Source organism: Mauremys mutica, chromosome 20, assembly GCF_020497125.1.
Source record: "Mauremys mutica isolate MM-2020 ecotype Southern chromosome 20, ASM2049712v1, whole genome shotgun sequence".
Classification (NCBI taxonomy): domain Eukaryota; kingdom Metazoa; phylum Chordata; order Testudines; family Geoemydidae; genus Mauremys; species Mauremys mutica.
This window is the reverse complement of record NC_059091.1, coordinates 2,316,487-2,333,002: the sequence shown is the minus strand read 5'-3', so window position 1 is coordinate 2,333,002 and position 16,516 is coordinate 2,316,487. Positions and strand designations below refer to the sequence as shown.

General features: G+C 68.5%; 1 protein-coding gene across 3 annotated transcripts in view; it reads left to right on the top strand.

The window, feature by feature from the left end:
- KMT2D (lysine methyltransferase 2D) overlaps nt 1-16,516 on the top strand; it is a 47,442-nt gene that overhangs the window by 5,758 nt on the left and 25,168 nt on the right. The window contains exons 2-25 of one of the 3 annotated variants that reach the window (XM_044995411.1): nt 31-109; nt 943-1,060; nt 1,443-1,648; nt 2,026-2,135; nt 2,758-2,920; nt 3,584-3,749; nt 4,092-4,206; nt 4,628-4,782; nt 5,090-5,223; nt 5,762-5,890; nt 6,116-7,068; nt 7,400-7,513; nt 8,068-8,178; nt 9,064-9,168; nt 10,114-10,295; nt 11,761-11,925; nt 12,683-12,792; nt 12,916-12,963; nt 13,697-13,912; nt 14,525-14,668; nt 14,885-15,001; nt 15,230-15,354; nt 15,532-15,721; nt 15,972-16,052. In XM_044995411.1, the coding sequence (XP_044851346.1) occupies nt 61-109; nt 943-1,060; nt 1,443-1,648; nt 2,026-2,135; nt 2,758-2,920; nt 3,584-3,749; nt 4,092-4,206; nt 4,628-4,782; nt 5,090-5,223; nt 5,762-5,890; nt 6,116-7,068; nt 7,400-7,513; nt 8,068-8,178; nt 9,064-9,168; nt 10,114-10,295; nt 11,761-11,925; nt 12,683-12,792; nt 12,916-12,963; nt 13,697-13,912; nt 14,525-14,668; nt 14,885-15,001; nt 15,230-15,354; nt 15,532-15,721; nt 15,972-16,052 (4,006 nt within the window). In that variant the 5' untranslated portion in view covers nt 31-60. The remainder of the gene's footprint in view (nt 1-30; nt 110-942; nt 1,061-1,442; nt 1,649-2,025; nt 2,136-2,757; nt 2,921-3,583; nt 3,750-4,091; nt 4,207-4,627; nt 4,783-5,089; nt 5,224-5,761; nt 5,891-6,115; nt 7,069-7,399; nt 7,514-8,067; nt 8,179-9,063; nt 9,169-10,113; nt 10,296-11,760; nt 11,926-12,682; nt 12,793-12,915; nt 12,964-13,696; nt 13,913-14,524; nt 14,669-14,884; nt 15,002-15,229; nt 15,355-15,531; nt 15,722-15,971; nt 16,053-16,516) is intronic. The other 2 variants (XM_044995413.1, XM_044995412.1) reach the window with 2 other exon arrangements.

Sequence of the window (16,516 nt, the reverse complement as noted above, 5' to 3'; positions counted from 1 at the left end):
AGCTGAGATGTCCCCTCCTCCCCACCACAGGTCTCTCTGGGAGGGACGGCAGGAGACGGGATGGATGATCGGAAACCGCCCAGCCAGGCCAAAGACTGTGAGGTGCCAGGTGAGTCTGGGGCAGGGGGTGGAGCCAGATGGGGCATTGCTGGGAGCACCCATTGCAGCTCTGCCGGAGCCGCCTGGCCTGGAGGCTGGTGGCCATCCCGAGCCATTGTCAAGGGCTGCAGCGTGGCACAGCACAGGGGTGCGGCCCAGGCCTGGCGAGATGGAGTCGCACCCCTCTGGGGTGTTGGGTTTCGGGGCCACACGTCCCCATCTTCCATCCCACAGAAACAGCCATGTTGGCCACATTTTACCTGGGAATTGCCAGCTCCTGTCTGCCCCGGCTTACCTGAAACGCCTTCCCCTAAAGAGTGGGGTCGAGAGGATAGAGCTGGGGGGCTGGGAGCCAGGACTCCTGGGTTCTATCTCCAGCTGTATTGTTTGATCGTGGGCTGGTGCCTCAGTTTCCCCATCAGAGCAATGGGTCTGAGAGTGGCCCAGCTCAGTAACCAGGGAGCAGCGGTGAGTCGTGGGCGAAGGGCCTGGAGGGGGCCGGTGGATGAGTGATCCACGCCATGTTGGGGACGTGGCTGGCGAAGCAGGTGGCTCACTAGGGGTTACACTGTCCTGTTGGGGGCCCCGTGGTGCGTCCTGGGGAGCTGCCCTGGGTGAGGTGGGGCCGACATGCAGCCGCCCGGTGCAGAGGGATCCCCCAGTGGGATGGCCTCTGCTAGGTGAGGGGGATGCACTCGGTGCCCTGGAAGTAGAAGGGCCGTGCTCAGCCATGGCCCGGTTTGTGACAGGGGCTGGGCCTGTGGGGGGAGGGGGGAGATCGGTGTAACGGTGAGGGGGCACCTCTGCTGCTGGGATCCTGACGGGGCAGCCCCCCTGTTGCAGCCGACGGGGGGGTGTCTTCGGAAGAGCGGGGCGGCGCGGAAGGAGACCCCCTGAAGCCGCCGGAAGGGGCCCCCACTGCCCAGGAGCCGGAAGCCAAGGAGCCGCCCCAGACCTGCAGGTGAGTGTTGGGGGATGGGACACCTGTGACGCTGGGGGGGCAGAGCCAGGAGTTGGGTGCTGTGATTTAGGGCAGCGAGCAGATGAGGGGAGTGGGTCCGTCCCACGTGAGGGATGCCCCAGCGGGGCCCAGCCTGGAGCTCAGGCCCCCGATCCCTTGGCTTGTAGGGAAGCCAAGTGGAGCTGCCCGGTTGGTGCTGGGACCCAAAAGCCCAGGGGGATGCTGGGCTGCCCTCTGCCCCCCAGGGACGGGAAGGAGACATGAGGGCAGGAGGACATTGGAGGGATCAGGAGGGGAGGTGGCGGAGAGGGGGGAAGGGAGCGTGTTTCTGGGGGCTCCCCACCCCTGCCCCCACTGACTCTGCTCTCATCTCCGCCCCCAGGCGCTGTGCCCTCTGCAACTGCGGCGAGTGGAGCCTGCATGGGCAGGGGAAGCTGCAGCGCTTCGAGCCGGCACCCGACTGGACTGAGCGTCTCTCCGGGCTGCCGGACGGGAGGGGCCCTGGCGAGACTCGGGCCCCTGGGGACGACCTGTCCCTGATCGGCTTCGCGGAGGGGGTGTCGCCAGGAGAGCTCTTCGGGCCAGCGGGTAAGGAGCCCGGGGCGAGTGTCTTCCTTCCGCGGGGCCTGCTGGAGTCCTGCCGCCCCAGGCCTAGGCTCCCCCCCCGCCCCCGCTGTACTGGTGCCCCTGCCTCCCTAGCACCCCCCCAGCTGTACTGCTGCCCCCGCCGCCCCAGCCTTAGCCTCTCACACCCCGTCGTTCTGCCAGTGCCCCCCCGCCCAGGGACCCAAGTGCAAAGGCTGCTGTGGAGCGCGGGCGTCTCCTTCCTTTTCAGGCGCTCTGCCCCCCTCAGTGGGGTCCCGAGCTGTCTCTGTGGAGGGCTCCCTGCCCGCTGGCAGAGTTTGGAGAAGGAGGGGGGGGCTCCTACCGAGTCCCACCCATTAACCCCTTGGCTCCCCTCGCAGGGCACTGCTGGGCCCACCACTGGTGCGCTGCCTGGTCGGCGGGGGTGCAGCCACAGGCCGGAGCCGGGCTGAGCGACGTGGACAAAGCTGTTTTCTCAGGGATCTCGCAGGTGAGGGGGCCGGGGGGGTGAGCAAATGGAAGGGGAGGGAGGGCCTGCGGGCCCCCCGGCATTGGGGTGGCCGTGGGGGGGGGTGACCCCTTGGCCTGCGCTCATGTGGGGCGTCTGGCTGAGCAGAGGTGACCCAGTGCCCCCCCCGGGAGGGGAAACCTCTGAGGAAGGGTCGGGTCCTGGTGCTGCTTCAGGCCCTGTCCCCCATAAGAGGTGGAAAAGTGAGGCCCTGCCCCCGGGGCTCTCGGCATGAGCCCTGGCCTCCTGGACAAACACCAAAGGGGTGTTTGCATTTACCCCGCCTGAGGGCTTCTCCTTCACTTCCTGTCCTAAACTGTCAGGCTGTTAATCAGCTGCCCTGCTCCCCTCAGGGGTGTCTGCGTATCTGTGCTGAGTGAGTGATCACTGTGCGAGCAGCTGCTATGTCCCACCCCAGAGGTGGCTGCATCTCAGCTCCAGATGAGGGATCCTTGCCTCATGTTGCTTCGTAGCTCTCAGCAGCTGCCACACCTCACCCCAGAGGTGGCCGCATATGGGGGCTGGTGGGCTCTTGGGGATCGCCCCGGCGGAGCCTCCATCCATCCGCGTCTCTAACCCGAGCTGGGGTCTCTGCTGCTTTCAGAAATGTGAACACTGTCAGAGGATGGGTGCTACCATTCAGTGCCACTCGGAGGGGTGTCCGCGGCACTACCACTTCCCGTGCGCGGCGGCCAGCGGCTCCTTCCAGTCCATGAAAACCCTCCGGCTCCTGTGCCCGGAGCACGTGGCCGAGGCGGTGCAGATGGGTAGGTGCCGCCCCGTGAAGAAGGGCAGGGACAGGGGCTGCTTGAGGGCACCTCTGCCACTGGGTTGGTGGAGGTTTGGAGGGATAAGGAGCTGGGGGAGTGGGGTCTAGTGGTTAGAGCAGGGGCTGGGAGCCAGGACTCCTGGGTTCTATCCCAGCTCTGGGATGGGAGTGGGGTCTAGTGGTAAGAGCAGGGGGGCTGGGAGCCAGGACTCAGGTAGGGGAATGGGGTCAGCAGGGGGCTGGGAGCCAGGACTCCTGGGTTCTATCCCAGCTCTGGGATGGGAGTGGGGTCTAGTGGTAAGAGCAGGGGGGCTGGGAGCCAGGACTCAGGTAGGGGAATGGGGTCTAGTGGTTAGAGTGGGTGGGAAGGGGCTGGGAGCCAGGACTCAGGTAGGGGAATGGGGTCTAGTGGTTAGAGTGGGTGGGAAGGGGCTGGGAGCCAGGACTCCTGGGTTCTCTTCCTGGATCTGTCACTGCTGTGATGGAGGTGCTGTGAGATCCTTGACGGAGAGGGTGGGTTGTGGGGGGCTGAGGATGCTGCTAGCCAGGGGGAAGCCCTAGGGGGTGGGCAGGGTCTGTGGCACAGGGCTTTGGGTGGGGGGAAGAGGCTTGGCATCCCGGGCAGTGCGGGTTTCCCTGACTCCCTGCCCCCCACGCACAGAGGACTCGCGATGCATGGTTTGTGACGGGCCGGGGGACCTGCGCGACCTGCTCTTCTGCACTAGCTGTGGGCTGCACTACCACGGCACCTGCCTGGACGTCCCCGTCACGCCGCGCAAGCGCTCCGGCTGGCAGTGCCCCGAGTGCAAAGTCTGCCAAACGTGCAGGTAGGTGGCAAAACCCTGGGCAAGGGCCCTGTGTGACCCGCACCAGCCTTCCTGGTCTAGGGGAGGGCTGGGAGCCAGGACTCCTGGGTTCTGTCCCCGGCTCTTCGAGAGGAGTGGGGTGTAGTGGGTTACAGCAGGGATGGGGCCTGGGAGCCAGGACTCCTGGGTTCTGTCCCCAGAGGTGTGGGGGGAGTCTAGTGGGTCAGAGGCGGGGGGCTGGGAGTCTGGACTCCTGGGTTTTATCCTCAGCGTTGCTCTCTCCAGAGAGCTGTGGGGAGGCTGGGGCAGCACTCGGTCTGCGAGGGGCCTGGGGCTTGTCTGACAGCAGCGTCTTCCCTGCAGACAGCCCGGCGCAGACTCCATGATGCTGGTGTGCGAGGCCTGTGATAAGGGCTACCACACGTTCTGCTTGAAGCCGGCCATCGAGAGCCTTCCCACGGACTCCTGGAAGTGCAAGGTGGGCCCCACACCTGCATTGCCTGCAGGGGGTGCCCCGGGGAGGACGGGCCTGGCTGACTGTCAGGGTGGCATCTGCTCTGGGGCCCTGGCAGCTCGTCCCACAGAGCCGACCCTGCTTTGCTTCACCTGATCCCAGGGGGAGGGACCGGGACCCCCAGGCTTTCCCCCATAGTCCAAGGGGAAGAAATCCCTGCACGACACCGACCCTGAGCCAGCCAGTCCCCCACTCCTGCCCTGGGGCCAGGTCAGAGCTGGTGCCACCCAGAGGGGAAATGCCCCGTTCCCCACCCCACTGAGCCAGCCAGTCCCCCTGCCTTGGGGTCAGATCAGATCCACTGCCCCCTAGAGGGGGAAGGCCCCATGCCACATTCTCTGCCCTCTGAGCCAGCCAGCCCCCCTGACTGTCTGTCTCCCTGCAGAACTGCCGGGTGTGCTCCGACTGTGGGTCACGGCCGGCGGCGCTCGACCCCGGGTGCCACTGGTATGAGAACTACTCGGTGTGTGAAGGGTGCCAGCGGCAGCGGAGCGCGGCGGGAGGCACCGATGCCGCGCGGCGCTGCCAGAGCTGCCAGAAGTGAGTTGCAAAGGGGGTCCCCTGGGAACTGCATGGGGGTCCTGCCGGGGGGCAGGAGGGTCTGGGCCTGGCCGTGCCGGATAGCCCCTCCCTCCTGTTATAAGCTGCTGAGCCCAGTGCAGCAGGTGCCAGGGGAGGGGCCGTGGGTGCTCGGGGGTCCAGGGTGTGTTCTAGCTGCAGCTCCAGTGTGGGGGCCAGGGAGGGGGGGAGGATCCCTCCTCCCCAGCCCCCCAATCCTCACAGCATCTCTGGCTGGCCGGGTGGGTCAGGGGCTCTGACACTCCTCACGTGGTTCATCCCCCCCCAGGCCCTTGCCCCCGGACAGCGACGCGGCAGGGGGTTCCTCCTGCCGGGCGTGTCAAGGGCAGCAGGAGCACCCGCAGCCGGACGGGGCCGTACCCCAGGAAGAGATGCCCTCGGAGTGTGAAGCCAAACCACTAGGTGAGCGCATGCCCCACCCCACGCCGGCCCCACAGCATGGGGGGTGGGGGGACCCTGACCCCAGCGTGGGCTGTCAGAATTACTCCTTGGGGCCAGGAGTGTCTATCTACCTCTTCACCACCGGCTGGGAGGAAGGATCCCTGTGGTGAGAGCCAAGGGCCCTGGCGTCTGTCCCCAGCTCCAGCACTGAGCTGCTGCGTGACCATGGCCAGTCCCTCCCCCCGTGCCTCAGTTTCTCCCCTTCTTTAAGCCAGCGGTCGTATTTGCCTCTGTCTGGGTGGCCCTGCAGAGAGGCTGGAGCTTGGGAGAGCCCAGGCAACGTGGGCAGGTGGGGTGTTTGTGTCCCCCAGGCTGCGCCCCCATCCCCGAGGGGGGGGGTGGGAGCCCCGGCAGAGCCCAGTGGCCCTGCGCTGCCTGCCAAAGGGCACTAGGTGGCGCTGCTTGGCCTGCGGTTGCTGGGCGCTGCAGTTCCAGGGGGGTGGGCGAGGCAGGGGTCTCCCCCTCCTGCCCCCCCACAACCAGCTGTCCTGTCCCCCAGGTCCCGCTCCAGAGGCGGAGGAGCTGGAGGAGACGCCAGGCCCGGCAGCACCTGCTAAGGACGAGCCGACGGAGCCGACACCCCCCGAGACAGACCCTGAACCACCAGCCCCACCCCCAGCCCCCCCAGGTGAGGGGGTGCCCCACGAACACCCCTGGGGGTGGATCTGCGAGCTCTGCCATTGTCTGGGGGGAGGGGGCAGCTGGCCAAGGCTGCCCCAGAGCATTCTGGGAGCTGGGCCCTCTGCTTGGGAGGCTCTGAGCCCCCCAATGATGTGGGGCGCTATTAACCCTCTGGGGGCTGGGGGTTCTGCACCCCCACGAGAGTGACCGTCCCCCTTGATTCTCTCCCCAGACTCCTCCGTTGCCACGTCGCCCGCCCGCCCCGAGGAGCTGCCACCGGATGCCAAAGAGGAAGTGGCCCCCACGCAGCCAGCCGGACCCCCTGCCATCACCGCGGCCCCGCTGGAGCCTGCGGGCAGCCCCCAGCCCCCCACGGAGAAGGAGCCTGCTGCCGCCTCCCCAGCCCGGACAGCGACGCCCCCTGCAGCCCCCCAGCTGTGCCCCCCGCAGCCCAGGGAAGCGATGGAGTGTGGGGAAGAGGAGGGGATGGACACGGCAGGGGGCGAGGTGGGGTCCCTGGCCAGCCCTGTGGGGGATGGCGTCCAGCCCACCCCAGCTGTGGCCCTGGGGCCGTTCCCAGGCTTGGCGGGGGAGGAGGAGGAGGAGGCAGCCGCTGGGCTGGAGCAGGCAGGGGCTGCGGGGCGGTGCTCTCCCCAGCTGAGCGAGGATGGGCTGGAGGAGAGCCGGGGCGGGGGGGACCCTGAGTCCAGCCAGACCCCCGTCAGCTTCACCAGCGAGCTCAAGGGGTCCCCCATGCTGCTGGAGCACGAGGAGCTGGGCCCGGCCACCCCGATGGAGGTGTACGGGACGGGCGGGAAGCTGCTGGAGCGTGGGGAGGAGGTGGGCCCCGAGCCCCCCGTCCTGCGGCCCCGCCCCACCCTCATCAAGTCGGACATCGTCAACGAGATCTCCAACCTGAGCCAGGGCGACACGCGAAGCAGCTTCCCCGGCTCGGAGCCCCTGCTGGGCTCTCCCGACCCCGAGGGCGGGGGCTCGCTCTCCATGGAGCTCGGCATGACCTCCGCCGACAGCCTGCAGAAGGACGACGCCAGCTCCCTGCCCCACTGCACCGACTCGCTGGCCGAGACGGACGACTCGCTGCTCTTCGAGCCGGGCGCCGGGGCCAAGGGCGAGGGGGAGAAGGGGCGTCGGCGGAGCTCCCCGGGGCGCTCCCGCCTCAAGCAGGTAAGGGGGGGACCGGGTATGGGCAGGCGGGGGGGGAGCACCAGGATCGGGCCTGGCTCTGGGCACCCTTTCACCACATGCTTGCGCCACCCCAGCCCAGCTGAGTCAGGCTGGCCCCTGCCATCCCCGGCTGGCCGTTCTGCTGGGGTGCCGGGCGGGGACAAGGGGGAATAGGGGTAGCCCCGTGGGTCCCGCCCCGCCCGCGAGTCCCGGGGGCGGTGCCATCTCCTGGTGCCCCCTGGAGTGGGCAGGGGGCCGTGCCAGCTGGAGCAGGTCCCCTGGCTCTGGGAAGCCTGGGTGTTGCTGTAACCCGCCCTCCCCTCGGCCCTAGGGTCGCAGCAGCAGCTTCCCAGGGAGGAGGCGCCCCCGAGGCGGGACCCAGGGGGGCCGGGGCCGGGGCCGAGCTCGGCTGAAGTCAACCACCTCGTCCATTGAGACCCTCGCGGTAAGGCTGGGCTGGGGGGAGGGTTCTGCGTCCCTGCGTTGCCCCCCCCGGCCCTTGGAAGCGGCTGCTGTGGGTCCCTTCGCTCCCCAGGGTGGGGTCTGTGGGGGGCCCAGGCCACTCCTGGTAGCTGGGGCGTTGGGGTTGGCGAGTGACCCCCAGGAGCCTTGTGTTGATGGACTCTGACCCCCCAGTGGCTCAAACCAGAACTGGGCAGTCGGGGGGATTGGCTGGGTGGGGGGCCCTCTCCCCTCTGGGGGGCGCTGGCTCAGATCCCAGGCTGGCTTGGGGGGGGGACATGCCTCCACGGGGCTCGTGGTTTGATGAGCTCCAGGGTGGGGGGAGAGGGGGCTGGGGGGGCTGCAGCACATCCTTCTCCCGCAGCGTCTAAGCCAGGCCCCTCCCCAGCCTTGCAGGGGGAACCTGGTGCTTCCATCTCTGGCTCAGCTGGCCGGATTGGCACTGAGCGTTGCCCCTGGGGTGCCCGGTGCGGGGTGGGGGGGGTCTGTGCCTGCTCTGTCGGTGACGTGTTCACCCTGTCTCGCCTGCTCCCCCAGCTAGCGGATATCGACAGCTCCCCCAGCAAGGAGGATGACGAGGAGGAGGACGACACCATGCAGAACACTGTGGTGCTTTTCTCCAACACGGACAAATTCGTCCTCATGCAGGTGGGGGAGCAGATGGGCCTCACAGGGAAGAAGGGGGTTCTGGGGAGGGGAGGGGCCGGGTTCCGGGCTCGGCCGGGGGGAGGGAGGGAAGGGGGGAGAGTCGGATTCTGGCCTTGCCCCGGGGGCGGAGAGCCGGGTTCCGGGCTCAGGCTGGGGGGGGAGAGGAGCTGGGTTCCAGGCTCGGCCGGGCGGGGGGAAGGGGGGAGAGGTGGGTTCCGGGCTTGGCCCGGGGGAGGGAGTCGGGTTCCGGGCTTGGCCCGGGGGAGGGAAGGGAGGAGAGCTGGGTTCCGGGCTTGGCCCAGGGGAGGGAAGGGAGGAGAGCTGGGTTCCGGGCTCGGCCCGGGGGAGGGGGAGGGAGCCGGGTTCTGGGCTCGGCCCGGGGGGGAGGGAGGGAAGGAGGGAGAGTCGGGTTCGGGCTAGGGCCAGAGGAGGGGAGGAGCCGAGTTCTGGGCTCGGGCTGGGAGGGGCGGGGGGAGAGTCGGGTTCTGGGCTCGGGCCGGGGGGAGGAGAGGAGCCGAGTTCTGGGCTTGGCCAGGGGAGGTGGGAAGGGGGGAGAGCTGGGTTCTGGCCTCAGCCTGGGGGGAGGGAGGGAAGGGGGGGAGAGTTGGGTTCTAGGCTTGGGCCGGGGGGGGGGAAGAGTTGGGTTCTAGGCTTGGGCCGTGGGGGGGGAAGAGTTGGGTTCTAGGCTTGGGCCGTGGGGGGGGAAGAGTTGGGTTCTAGGCTTGGGCCGGGGGGGGGGAAGAGTTGGGTTCTAGGCTTGGGCCGGGGGGGGGGAGAGTTGGGTTCCAGGCTTGGGCCGGGGGGTGGGGGAGGAGCCGAGTTCTGGGCTTGGCCAGGGGGCTCTGTGTCTCTGCCCAGCCCCCCGACGTCTGCCTCTCCCTGCAGGACATGTGCGTGGTGTGCGGCAGCTTCGGGCGCGGGGCGGAGGGGCACCTCCTGGCCTGCTCCCAGTGCTCCCAGTGCTACCACCCCTACTGCGTCAACAGCAAGGTAAGGCGGAGTGGGAGGCGCTGGATCCCCCAAGCCCCAGTCTGGGCCCCCTGCCCTGGGGCACCTTTGGGAGCAGCTCTCCCCCTGCACCCGGGTTCTCCTGTCAGCTGCCAGTTCCGCTGGGCCCCTTCCAGCGTGGGGCTGGGGTCCCTAGAGCGGGTCCCGCAGGCTGCGTGCCTGAGCCTCCGACACGCCTTCCTCTCTGCCCTGGGGCTGGTGCCCTGGGCAGGGGTGTGACCTCTGTGCCCATTGATCCTCCCTGCCCCTCCCCGTGCCAGCCCTGCGGGGGGGCGGGGCTCTCCTCCCTGCCCCTCCCTGTGCCAGCCCTGCGGGGGGGCGGAGCTCCCCTCCCTGTGCCAGCCCTGCGGGGGGGCGGGGCTCTCCTCCCTGCGGGGGGGGTGGGGCTCCCCTCCCCGTGCCAGCCCTGCGGGGGGGGTGGGGCTCCCCTCCCTGTGCCAGCCCTGCGGGGGGGCGGGGCTCCCCTCCCTGTGCCAGCCCTGCGGGGGGGTGGGGCTCTCCTCCCTGCCCCTCCCCGTGCCAGCCCTGTGGGGGGGCGGGGCTCTCCTCCCTGCGGGGGGGGTGGGGCTCCCCTCCCCGTGCCAGCCCTGCGGGGGGGGTGGGGCTCCCCGTGCCAGCCCTGCGGGGGGGGTGGGGCTCCCCTCCTCGTGCCAGCCCTGCGGGGGGGCGGGGCTCTCCTCCCTGCCCCTCCCCGTGCCAGCCCTGCGGGGGGGCGGGGCTCCCCTCCTCGTGCCAGCCCTGCGGGGGGGGGGGGGGGGGCTCGCTGTGCCAGCCCTGTGGAGGGGCGGGGCTCTCCTCCCTGCCCCTCCCTGTGCCAGCCCTGTGGGGGGGCGGGGCTCCCTGTGCCAGCCCTGTGGAGGGGCGGGGCTCCCTGTGCCAGCCCTGCGGGGGGCTCCCCTCACATGCCGGCCCCGCTGTGCGCCCCAGATCACCAAGGTGATGCTGCTGAAGGGCTGGCGCTGCGTGGAGTGCATCGTCTGCGAGGTGTGCGGCAAGGCCTCGGACCCCTCGCGCCTGCTGCTCTGCGACGACTGCGACATCAGCTACCACACCTACTGCCTGGACCCGCCGCTGCACACTGTGCCCAAGGGCGGCTGGAAGTGCCAGTGGTGAGCGCCAGAGCCGGGGCCCCAAGCCGGGGGGAGCGATGCCGTGGGACTTGCCAAGGGCAGGGGGGGGTCTGTTCTGACCCCCGACTGGATCCGTCTCTCTCTGCGTGCAGTGGGGCCCAGGCTTGGGGTGGGGGTGCAGTGCTCCATGGGACGCACAGGGAATGGGGGGCTCTCAGTGGGGTAGGTGGGCAGGCCGGCGCGGGGGCAGTGCGGCGTGAGACGGGCAGTGGCTGGGCGGGCGGGGGCAGCCAGGCCGGCGCGGGGGCAGTTCAGCATGAGACAGGCAGTGCGTGAGGGGCAGTGCGGCGTGAGACGGGCAGTGGCTGGGCGGGCGGGGGCAGCCAGGCCGGCGCGGGGGCAGTGCGGCGTGAGACGGGCAGTGGCTGGGCGGGCGGGGGCAGCCAGGCCGGCGGGGGGGGCAGTTCAGCATGAGACAGGCAGTGCGTGAGGGGCAGTGCAGCGTGAGACGGGCAGTGCGTGAGGGGCAGTGCAGCGTGAGACAGGCAGTGGCTGGGCGGGCGGGGGCAGCCAGGCCGGCGGGGGGGCAGTGCAGCGTGAGACGGGCAGTGCGTGAGGGGCAGTGCAGCGTGAGACGGGCAGTGGCTGGGCGGGCGGGGGCAGCCAGGCCGGCGGGGGGGGCAGTTCAGCATGAGACAGGCAGTGCATGGGGGCAGTGCGGCGTGAGACGGGCAGTGGCTGGGCAGGCGGGGGCAGCCAGACCGGCGGGGGGGGGGCAGTTCAGCATGAGACAGGCAGTGCGTGAGGGGCAGTGCGGCGTGAGACGGGCAGGGGCTGGGCGGGCGGGGGCAGCCAGGCCGGCGGGGGGGCAGTTCAGCATGAGACAGGCAGTGCGTGAGGGGCAGTGCAGCGTGAGACGGGCAGTGGCTGGGCAGGCGGGGGCAGCCAGGCCGGCGCGGGGGCAGTTCAGCATGAGACAGGCAGTGCGTGAGGGGCAGTGCAGCGTGAGACGGGCAGTGGCTGGGTGGGCGGGGGCAGCCAGGCCGGCGGGGGGGCAGTTCAGCATGAGACAGGCAGTGCGTGAGGGGCAGTGCGGCGTGAGACGGGCAGTGGCTGGGCGGGCGGGGGCAGCCAGGCCGGCGGGGGGGCAGTTCAGCATGAGACAGGCAGTGCGTGAGGGGCAGTGCGGCGTGAGACGGGCAGTGCGTGAGGGGCAGTGCGGCGTGAGACGGGCAGTGCGTGAGGGGCAGTGCGGCGTGAGACAGGCAGTGCGTGAGGGGCAGTGCAGCGTGAGACGGGCAGTGCGTGAGGGGCAGTGCGGCGTGAGACGGGCAGTGGCTGGGCAGGCGGGGGCAGCCAGGCCGGCGCGGGGGCAGTGCAGCGTGAGACGGGCAGTGGCTGGGGGGCTCTCGCGGGGGGGCAGGCAGGGGGGCTCTCAGAGACGTGGGCCGGGGGGATGGAGGGGATGAAGTGGGGTGCTGCTGCTGACCCGTCTCTCTGGTAGGTGCGTGTGCTGTGTGCAGTGTGGGGCAGGCTCCCCTGGATTCCACTGTGAGTGGCAGAACAACTACACGCACTGCGCCCCCTGCGCCAGCCTTGTCACCTGCCCCGTCTGCCGGGTGAAGTACGTGGAAGACGACCTGCTCATCCAGTGCAGGCACTGCGACCGGTGAGGCCCAGCCCCTGTCTCCCCGGGGGAAGGGGGGAGCTAGCCATGGGGCTGCACACGGTTGCCATAGCATCTCCTAGGGGCCTGACACCCCAGTCGGTGTTTGCCTCCTGGAGCCCGTGCCAAGCCCCCTTGCTTCGTGCAGTGTGGGCCTAAACACTGTGGCTGGCCCCTGACTCTGGGAATTCTGGGACAGTGAAATATGCCCTCCTAATCCCTGCTCCTTAGACCTAATCCACACTGGCACACATCTTCACTGCTCGATATGCCCCCTGTGGCACCATTAGGTTTCAGAGTCAACAGCCTTTGCGAGGAGTCAGGTCAGTTCGTGCCTCCAGGAGCTATTGTTTCAGGCTCTCTGCAGATTCTTGGGTGGGTTATTTTTTTGAAAGGTCTCTGAAAATGTTAGGGCCAGAAAGGTGTAACCGATCCGGAGCAGGGTTCTGCCTCGGGGGGACACATGGGGCTGTGCTCAGCCCTGACCCTGCCGTCGGGGGGTCCAGCCGACAGGCCAGAGTTGCTATCCCTGAAGAGCTCCCTGTTTGGGGCTGGCCCCCCTACAGAGCGACGTCCCAAGCACAGGCACTGGGAGGGTTCCCCGGGGCGCTCGGGGTTAATGTGGGGGTGCCTCTGGGAGCAGCAGAGCTCTGACGCCCTGGCCCGGTCCAGCGGATCCGACCTGCATCGAAGGGAGTTTCTGAGCCAAACGCCTGTCCCCACCCTGCGCCCCGTCCCTCACCCATCCCTGCCCCCCCAGGTGGCTCCATGCCGTGTGCAACAATCTCTTCACGGAGGAGGAGGTGGAACAGGCGGCAGACGAGGGCTTCGACTGCAGCTCCTGCCAGCCCTACGTGGTCAAGCCAGTCGGTAGGTCCATGCCTCCCCTGCGCCGGGCGGCAGGTGCTTGGGGCCGCAGGGAGGGGGGGTGCTGAGTGGGGGGAGTGGGCCAGGGAGCCGTGGGGACCCACCACTGTATGTTTCCCTCCCCAGTTCCAGTGGCCCCCCCAGAGATCATCCCAGTGAAGATCAAGGAGCCGGGTAAGCATGTGGAGAAGGGGACCTGCTCTCCACCCCGTGACCGAGCTGCACTCGCCGCCCCAAGCACATGCCCCGCGCCCTGCCCCCTCGAAGGGCCTCTGGCTGAACCGGGCCCTCAGCCCGGGGGGCACAGGAGGGTCCGTCCCTCTCCCAGCTGGAAGGAAGAAGCTGCCATGGGGGGGCTGAGCCCTGCCAGTGCTTGAGACGAGTTGGGCTTGCTGGGGCTGCGTCACCTTCTTCCCAGGGAGGGGTGTGCTGCAGAGGCCAGGACTCCTGGGTTCCGTTCCCAGCTTGAGAGAAGGGGGGGGGGTGGTCTAGCGGTTAGGGCTGGGAGCCAGGACTCCTGGGTTCCGTTCCCGGCTTGAGAGAAGGGGGGGGTCTAGCGGTTAGGGCTGGGAGCCAGGACTCCTGGGTTCCGTTCCCGGCTTGAGAGAAGAGGGGGGGGGTCTAGCGGTTAGGGCTGGGAGCCAGGACTCCTGGGTTCCGTTCCCGGCTCCAGGGAGTGTTGTGGAATCCAGTAGATGGAGCAGGGGGGCAGGAGTCTCTCTTGCCTTGAAGAGCTCCCAGTCTGAACGGGCGAGACCAAGGGCACAGAGGGGCCCAGGGACTGGCCTGAGGTCTCCCAGTGGGTCAGTGCAGAGCCGGGAATAGAACCCAGGCATCCTGACTGGGCCAGCCTGGAGAGTGTGTGCTCCTAACTCTGTCCTTTGGCCCTGCCTCCTTCCCCCCGCAGAGCCCCAGTATTTCCGCTTCGAAGGCGTCTGGCTGACGGAGACAGGCATGGCCGTGCTGCGCAACCTGTCCATGTCCCCCCTGCACAAGCGCAGGCAGCGCAAGACCCGGCTGGGCACCCTGAATGGGGAGGGGGGCCTGGAGGCGGGCGACCCCCTGGGCACGGACGAGAAGAAGGACGGGGATCTGGACGGGGACGACCTGCTGAAGGGTGAAGGTGCGCTCCCCTCCCGCGGCCCCCGCTCCCCACCGCCGGCTGGCGCGGTACGCGGGTGTGCTGGTGCCTGCTGCCTGCGCTCGGAGAGGAGCCAGGATGCCTGGGTTCATTGCCAGGCCTGGTTAGCACTCAGGAACCCACCGACCCGAGAGCTCTCGCAGTGCCTGGGAGGGCAGGTCTCTGCTCAGGGCGCTGTGAGGGGTGGGCCCTACGCTGTGTCCAGAGGAGGTGGCTGCAGCTGGGAGCCTCTAGCGCGGGGGGGCAGGAGGGGCATGTGCGTGGGGGTGGGGGTGCAGGTGTGAGAGGGAGAGACTCGCCCGGGGAGGGGAGAACTGGGTGGGGTGGGGTGGGGGGAAGCTGTTGCTGGGCCCACGGCTGGTGAGGGGGAGGATGCTCCAGAGAGCGGGGTACCCGGGGGGCCCCCTGTCACTGATGGGCTGAACCGGCTCCTCCAGGGGCAGTGTCGTGCGGAGAAGGGGCACAGCTCGGCTAGCAATGTGTGGGGCTGGCTGTAGGTTTGGGAGGGGGTCTGGATTGTCAGTTGACTTTCCCTCCGCGGCTGGGGGGCATGGGGGAGTCCTGCTCTGATGTCTCATCCCCTCCCGTGCGCAGTGGGCGTGGAGCACATGGAGTGTGAGATCAAGCTGGAAGCTGCCACCAGCCCCGACCGGGACGGGGGTGCCGACGTGGACTCGGGGAAGGGGCTGGAGGATTCGGAGGAGTGCAAGAAGAGGAAGCGGAAACCCTACCGCCCCGGTGAGTGCTCCTGCGCCGATCCATGACGGCGGGACGGCGAATCGGCTGGGCTCTTCCGAGCCTTGTCCATGGTGGCTGACGGAGCCGTCCCGCTGGATATCGCCCATCAGGGTGGGAGCCGGAGGGTGCCCTGGGCTCTGTGGAGTGAAGCCACCCTGGCCAAGCGGGGCTGAGGCCTCCCCCTGTAACCGCCCACCGCTCCTCTGCCCCCCACAGGGATCGGCGGGTTCATGGTGCGGCAGCGGAAGTCCCATACCCGGCTGAAGAAGGGCTCGGCAGCGCTGGTGGAGGCCTGCCGCGAGGTGCTGAGCGCCGAGGGGCATCCGGAGGACGGTAGGAGTCGCATGCACCCAAGCAGCACCTGGCCCATTAACCTCTGTGTCGCGGGGTGCAGCTGGGACAGAACACGCTGCCTCCCGCCCCCCTTAGTTCTGGGGATCTCATGGAGGGAGGCGGGGCGGCAATGGGGAAACCCCCGCCCGAGGCTTGGCTCGTTCCAGGAGGGCCCCATGTCTCCAGGCTCCTGAGGAGGGTGGAAGTAACGGCAGCTGCTGTTCACAGGGGCGCCGGCGGAGATCCCTGTGGAGGGTGCTGCGGAGCAGGGCGCCACGGAGGGCGACGAGAAGAAGAAACGCCGAGGCAGGAAGAAGAGCAAGTTGGAGGATATGTTCCCTGCCTACCTCCAGGTAAGCCAGGCTGCGGCGGGACAGGGACGTGTCAGCTCCCGCTGCTGGGGGCGGAGGGGCAGGGGAGAGTGGGGGAGCTTCATTGGGCAGAGAGGTGGGGAAGGGGTCTGGCTCCTCTGTTAACTCTGTTACGTGTCCCCTGGCTCCCTCCCGTCCCCTTCCCCACTCCTTCGGCAGGAAGCGTTCTTCGGGAAGGCGCTCATGGACCTGAGCCGGAAGGCCCTGCTGGCCGCGGGGGGTGTGGGGGATGGAGCTGCCTGTCCCCCCTTTGGTCAGGGTGCTCCCAGACCCAGGGTGGACCCTGGGGTGCCCGGAACACTCCAGAGGGTGCCTGGAGATGGGAAGGAGACCCCTGCCCATCTGAAAGGTAAGGGGGCTGCAGAGACGTCCTTGGCTTCTGGGTGGAGGTTGGCAGGGTGCAGGGCTGGCTGGTGGGACTTGGCTTGGTGGTGAGGGATCTATGGGGCTGGGCATGGTCACCTGGATTGTGTAGGAAGCGCCAGCCCTTGGGGCGGGTAGTGCCAGGAGCCGGGGATCACCCTTGCCAAGGGGCTGGTGTCACGGGAGGGAGGGGCCGTGTGCTGGCTCAGCGTCCCCCTCCTGTGACCCCCCCCCAGGGGATGACAGCATGGACAGCAGCACCCTGGTGGCCCAAGAGGAGGACCCGAAAGGGGCGGAAGCGAAGGCTGAGGACCCAGGTGAGCACCTGCCACCGGGCTGGCCCACGGGTGGGGAGGGGCAGCTGGCATCCGGGCTGTGGCTGGGGGATGTTCCCAGGACTCAGCACTATGGCAGGCTGGTAGAGAGAGTTAGAAAAGTTATGCAAATAGTGACCCTCTTATTTGAATATCTGAATATGCATGACCTCATTTGTATAACCTCAACCAGCCTGGAGCTCCCCATCTTGTTGACCAACTCCCCTGATCATAGAGATCCTGCCTAGAGTGTATTCTCCAACCAGTCTGTGGCCATAGAGCTGTGCCACTCTATCCATCACAGCCATGCACTCTAGCCACAGCTCTATGGCTGTGGGCTATTATCTAGGCAAGGTGCGTCTATGGTCAGCCCTGGAGGACTCTGGAGTCTCTATGGCTTGGAGTCCTAGAGTGGTTCCACCACCTTCGGAGCCATAGAGATGTACCCTAGAATATCACCCTCAGCT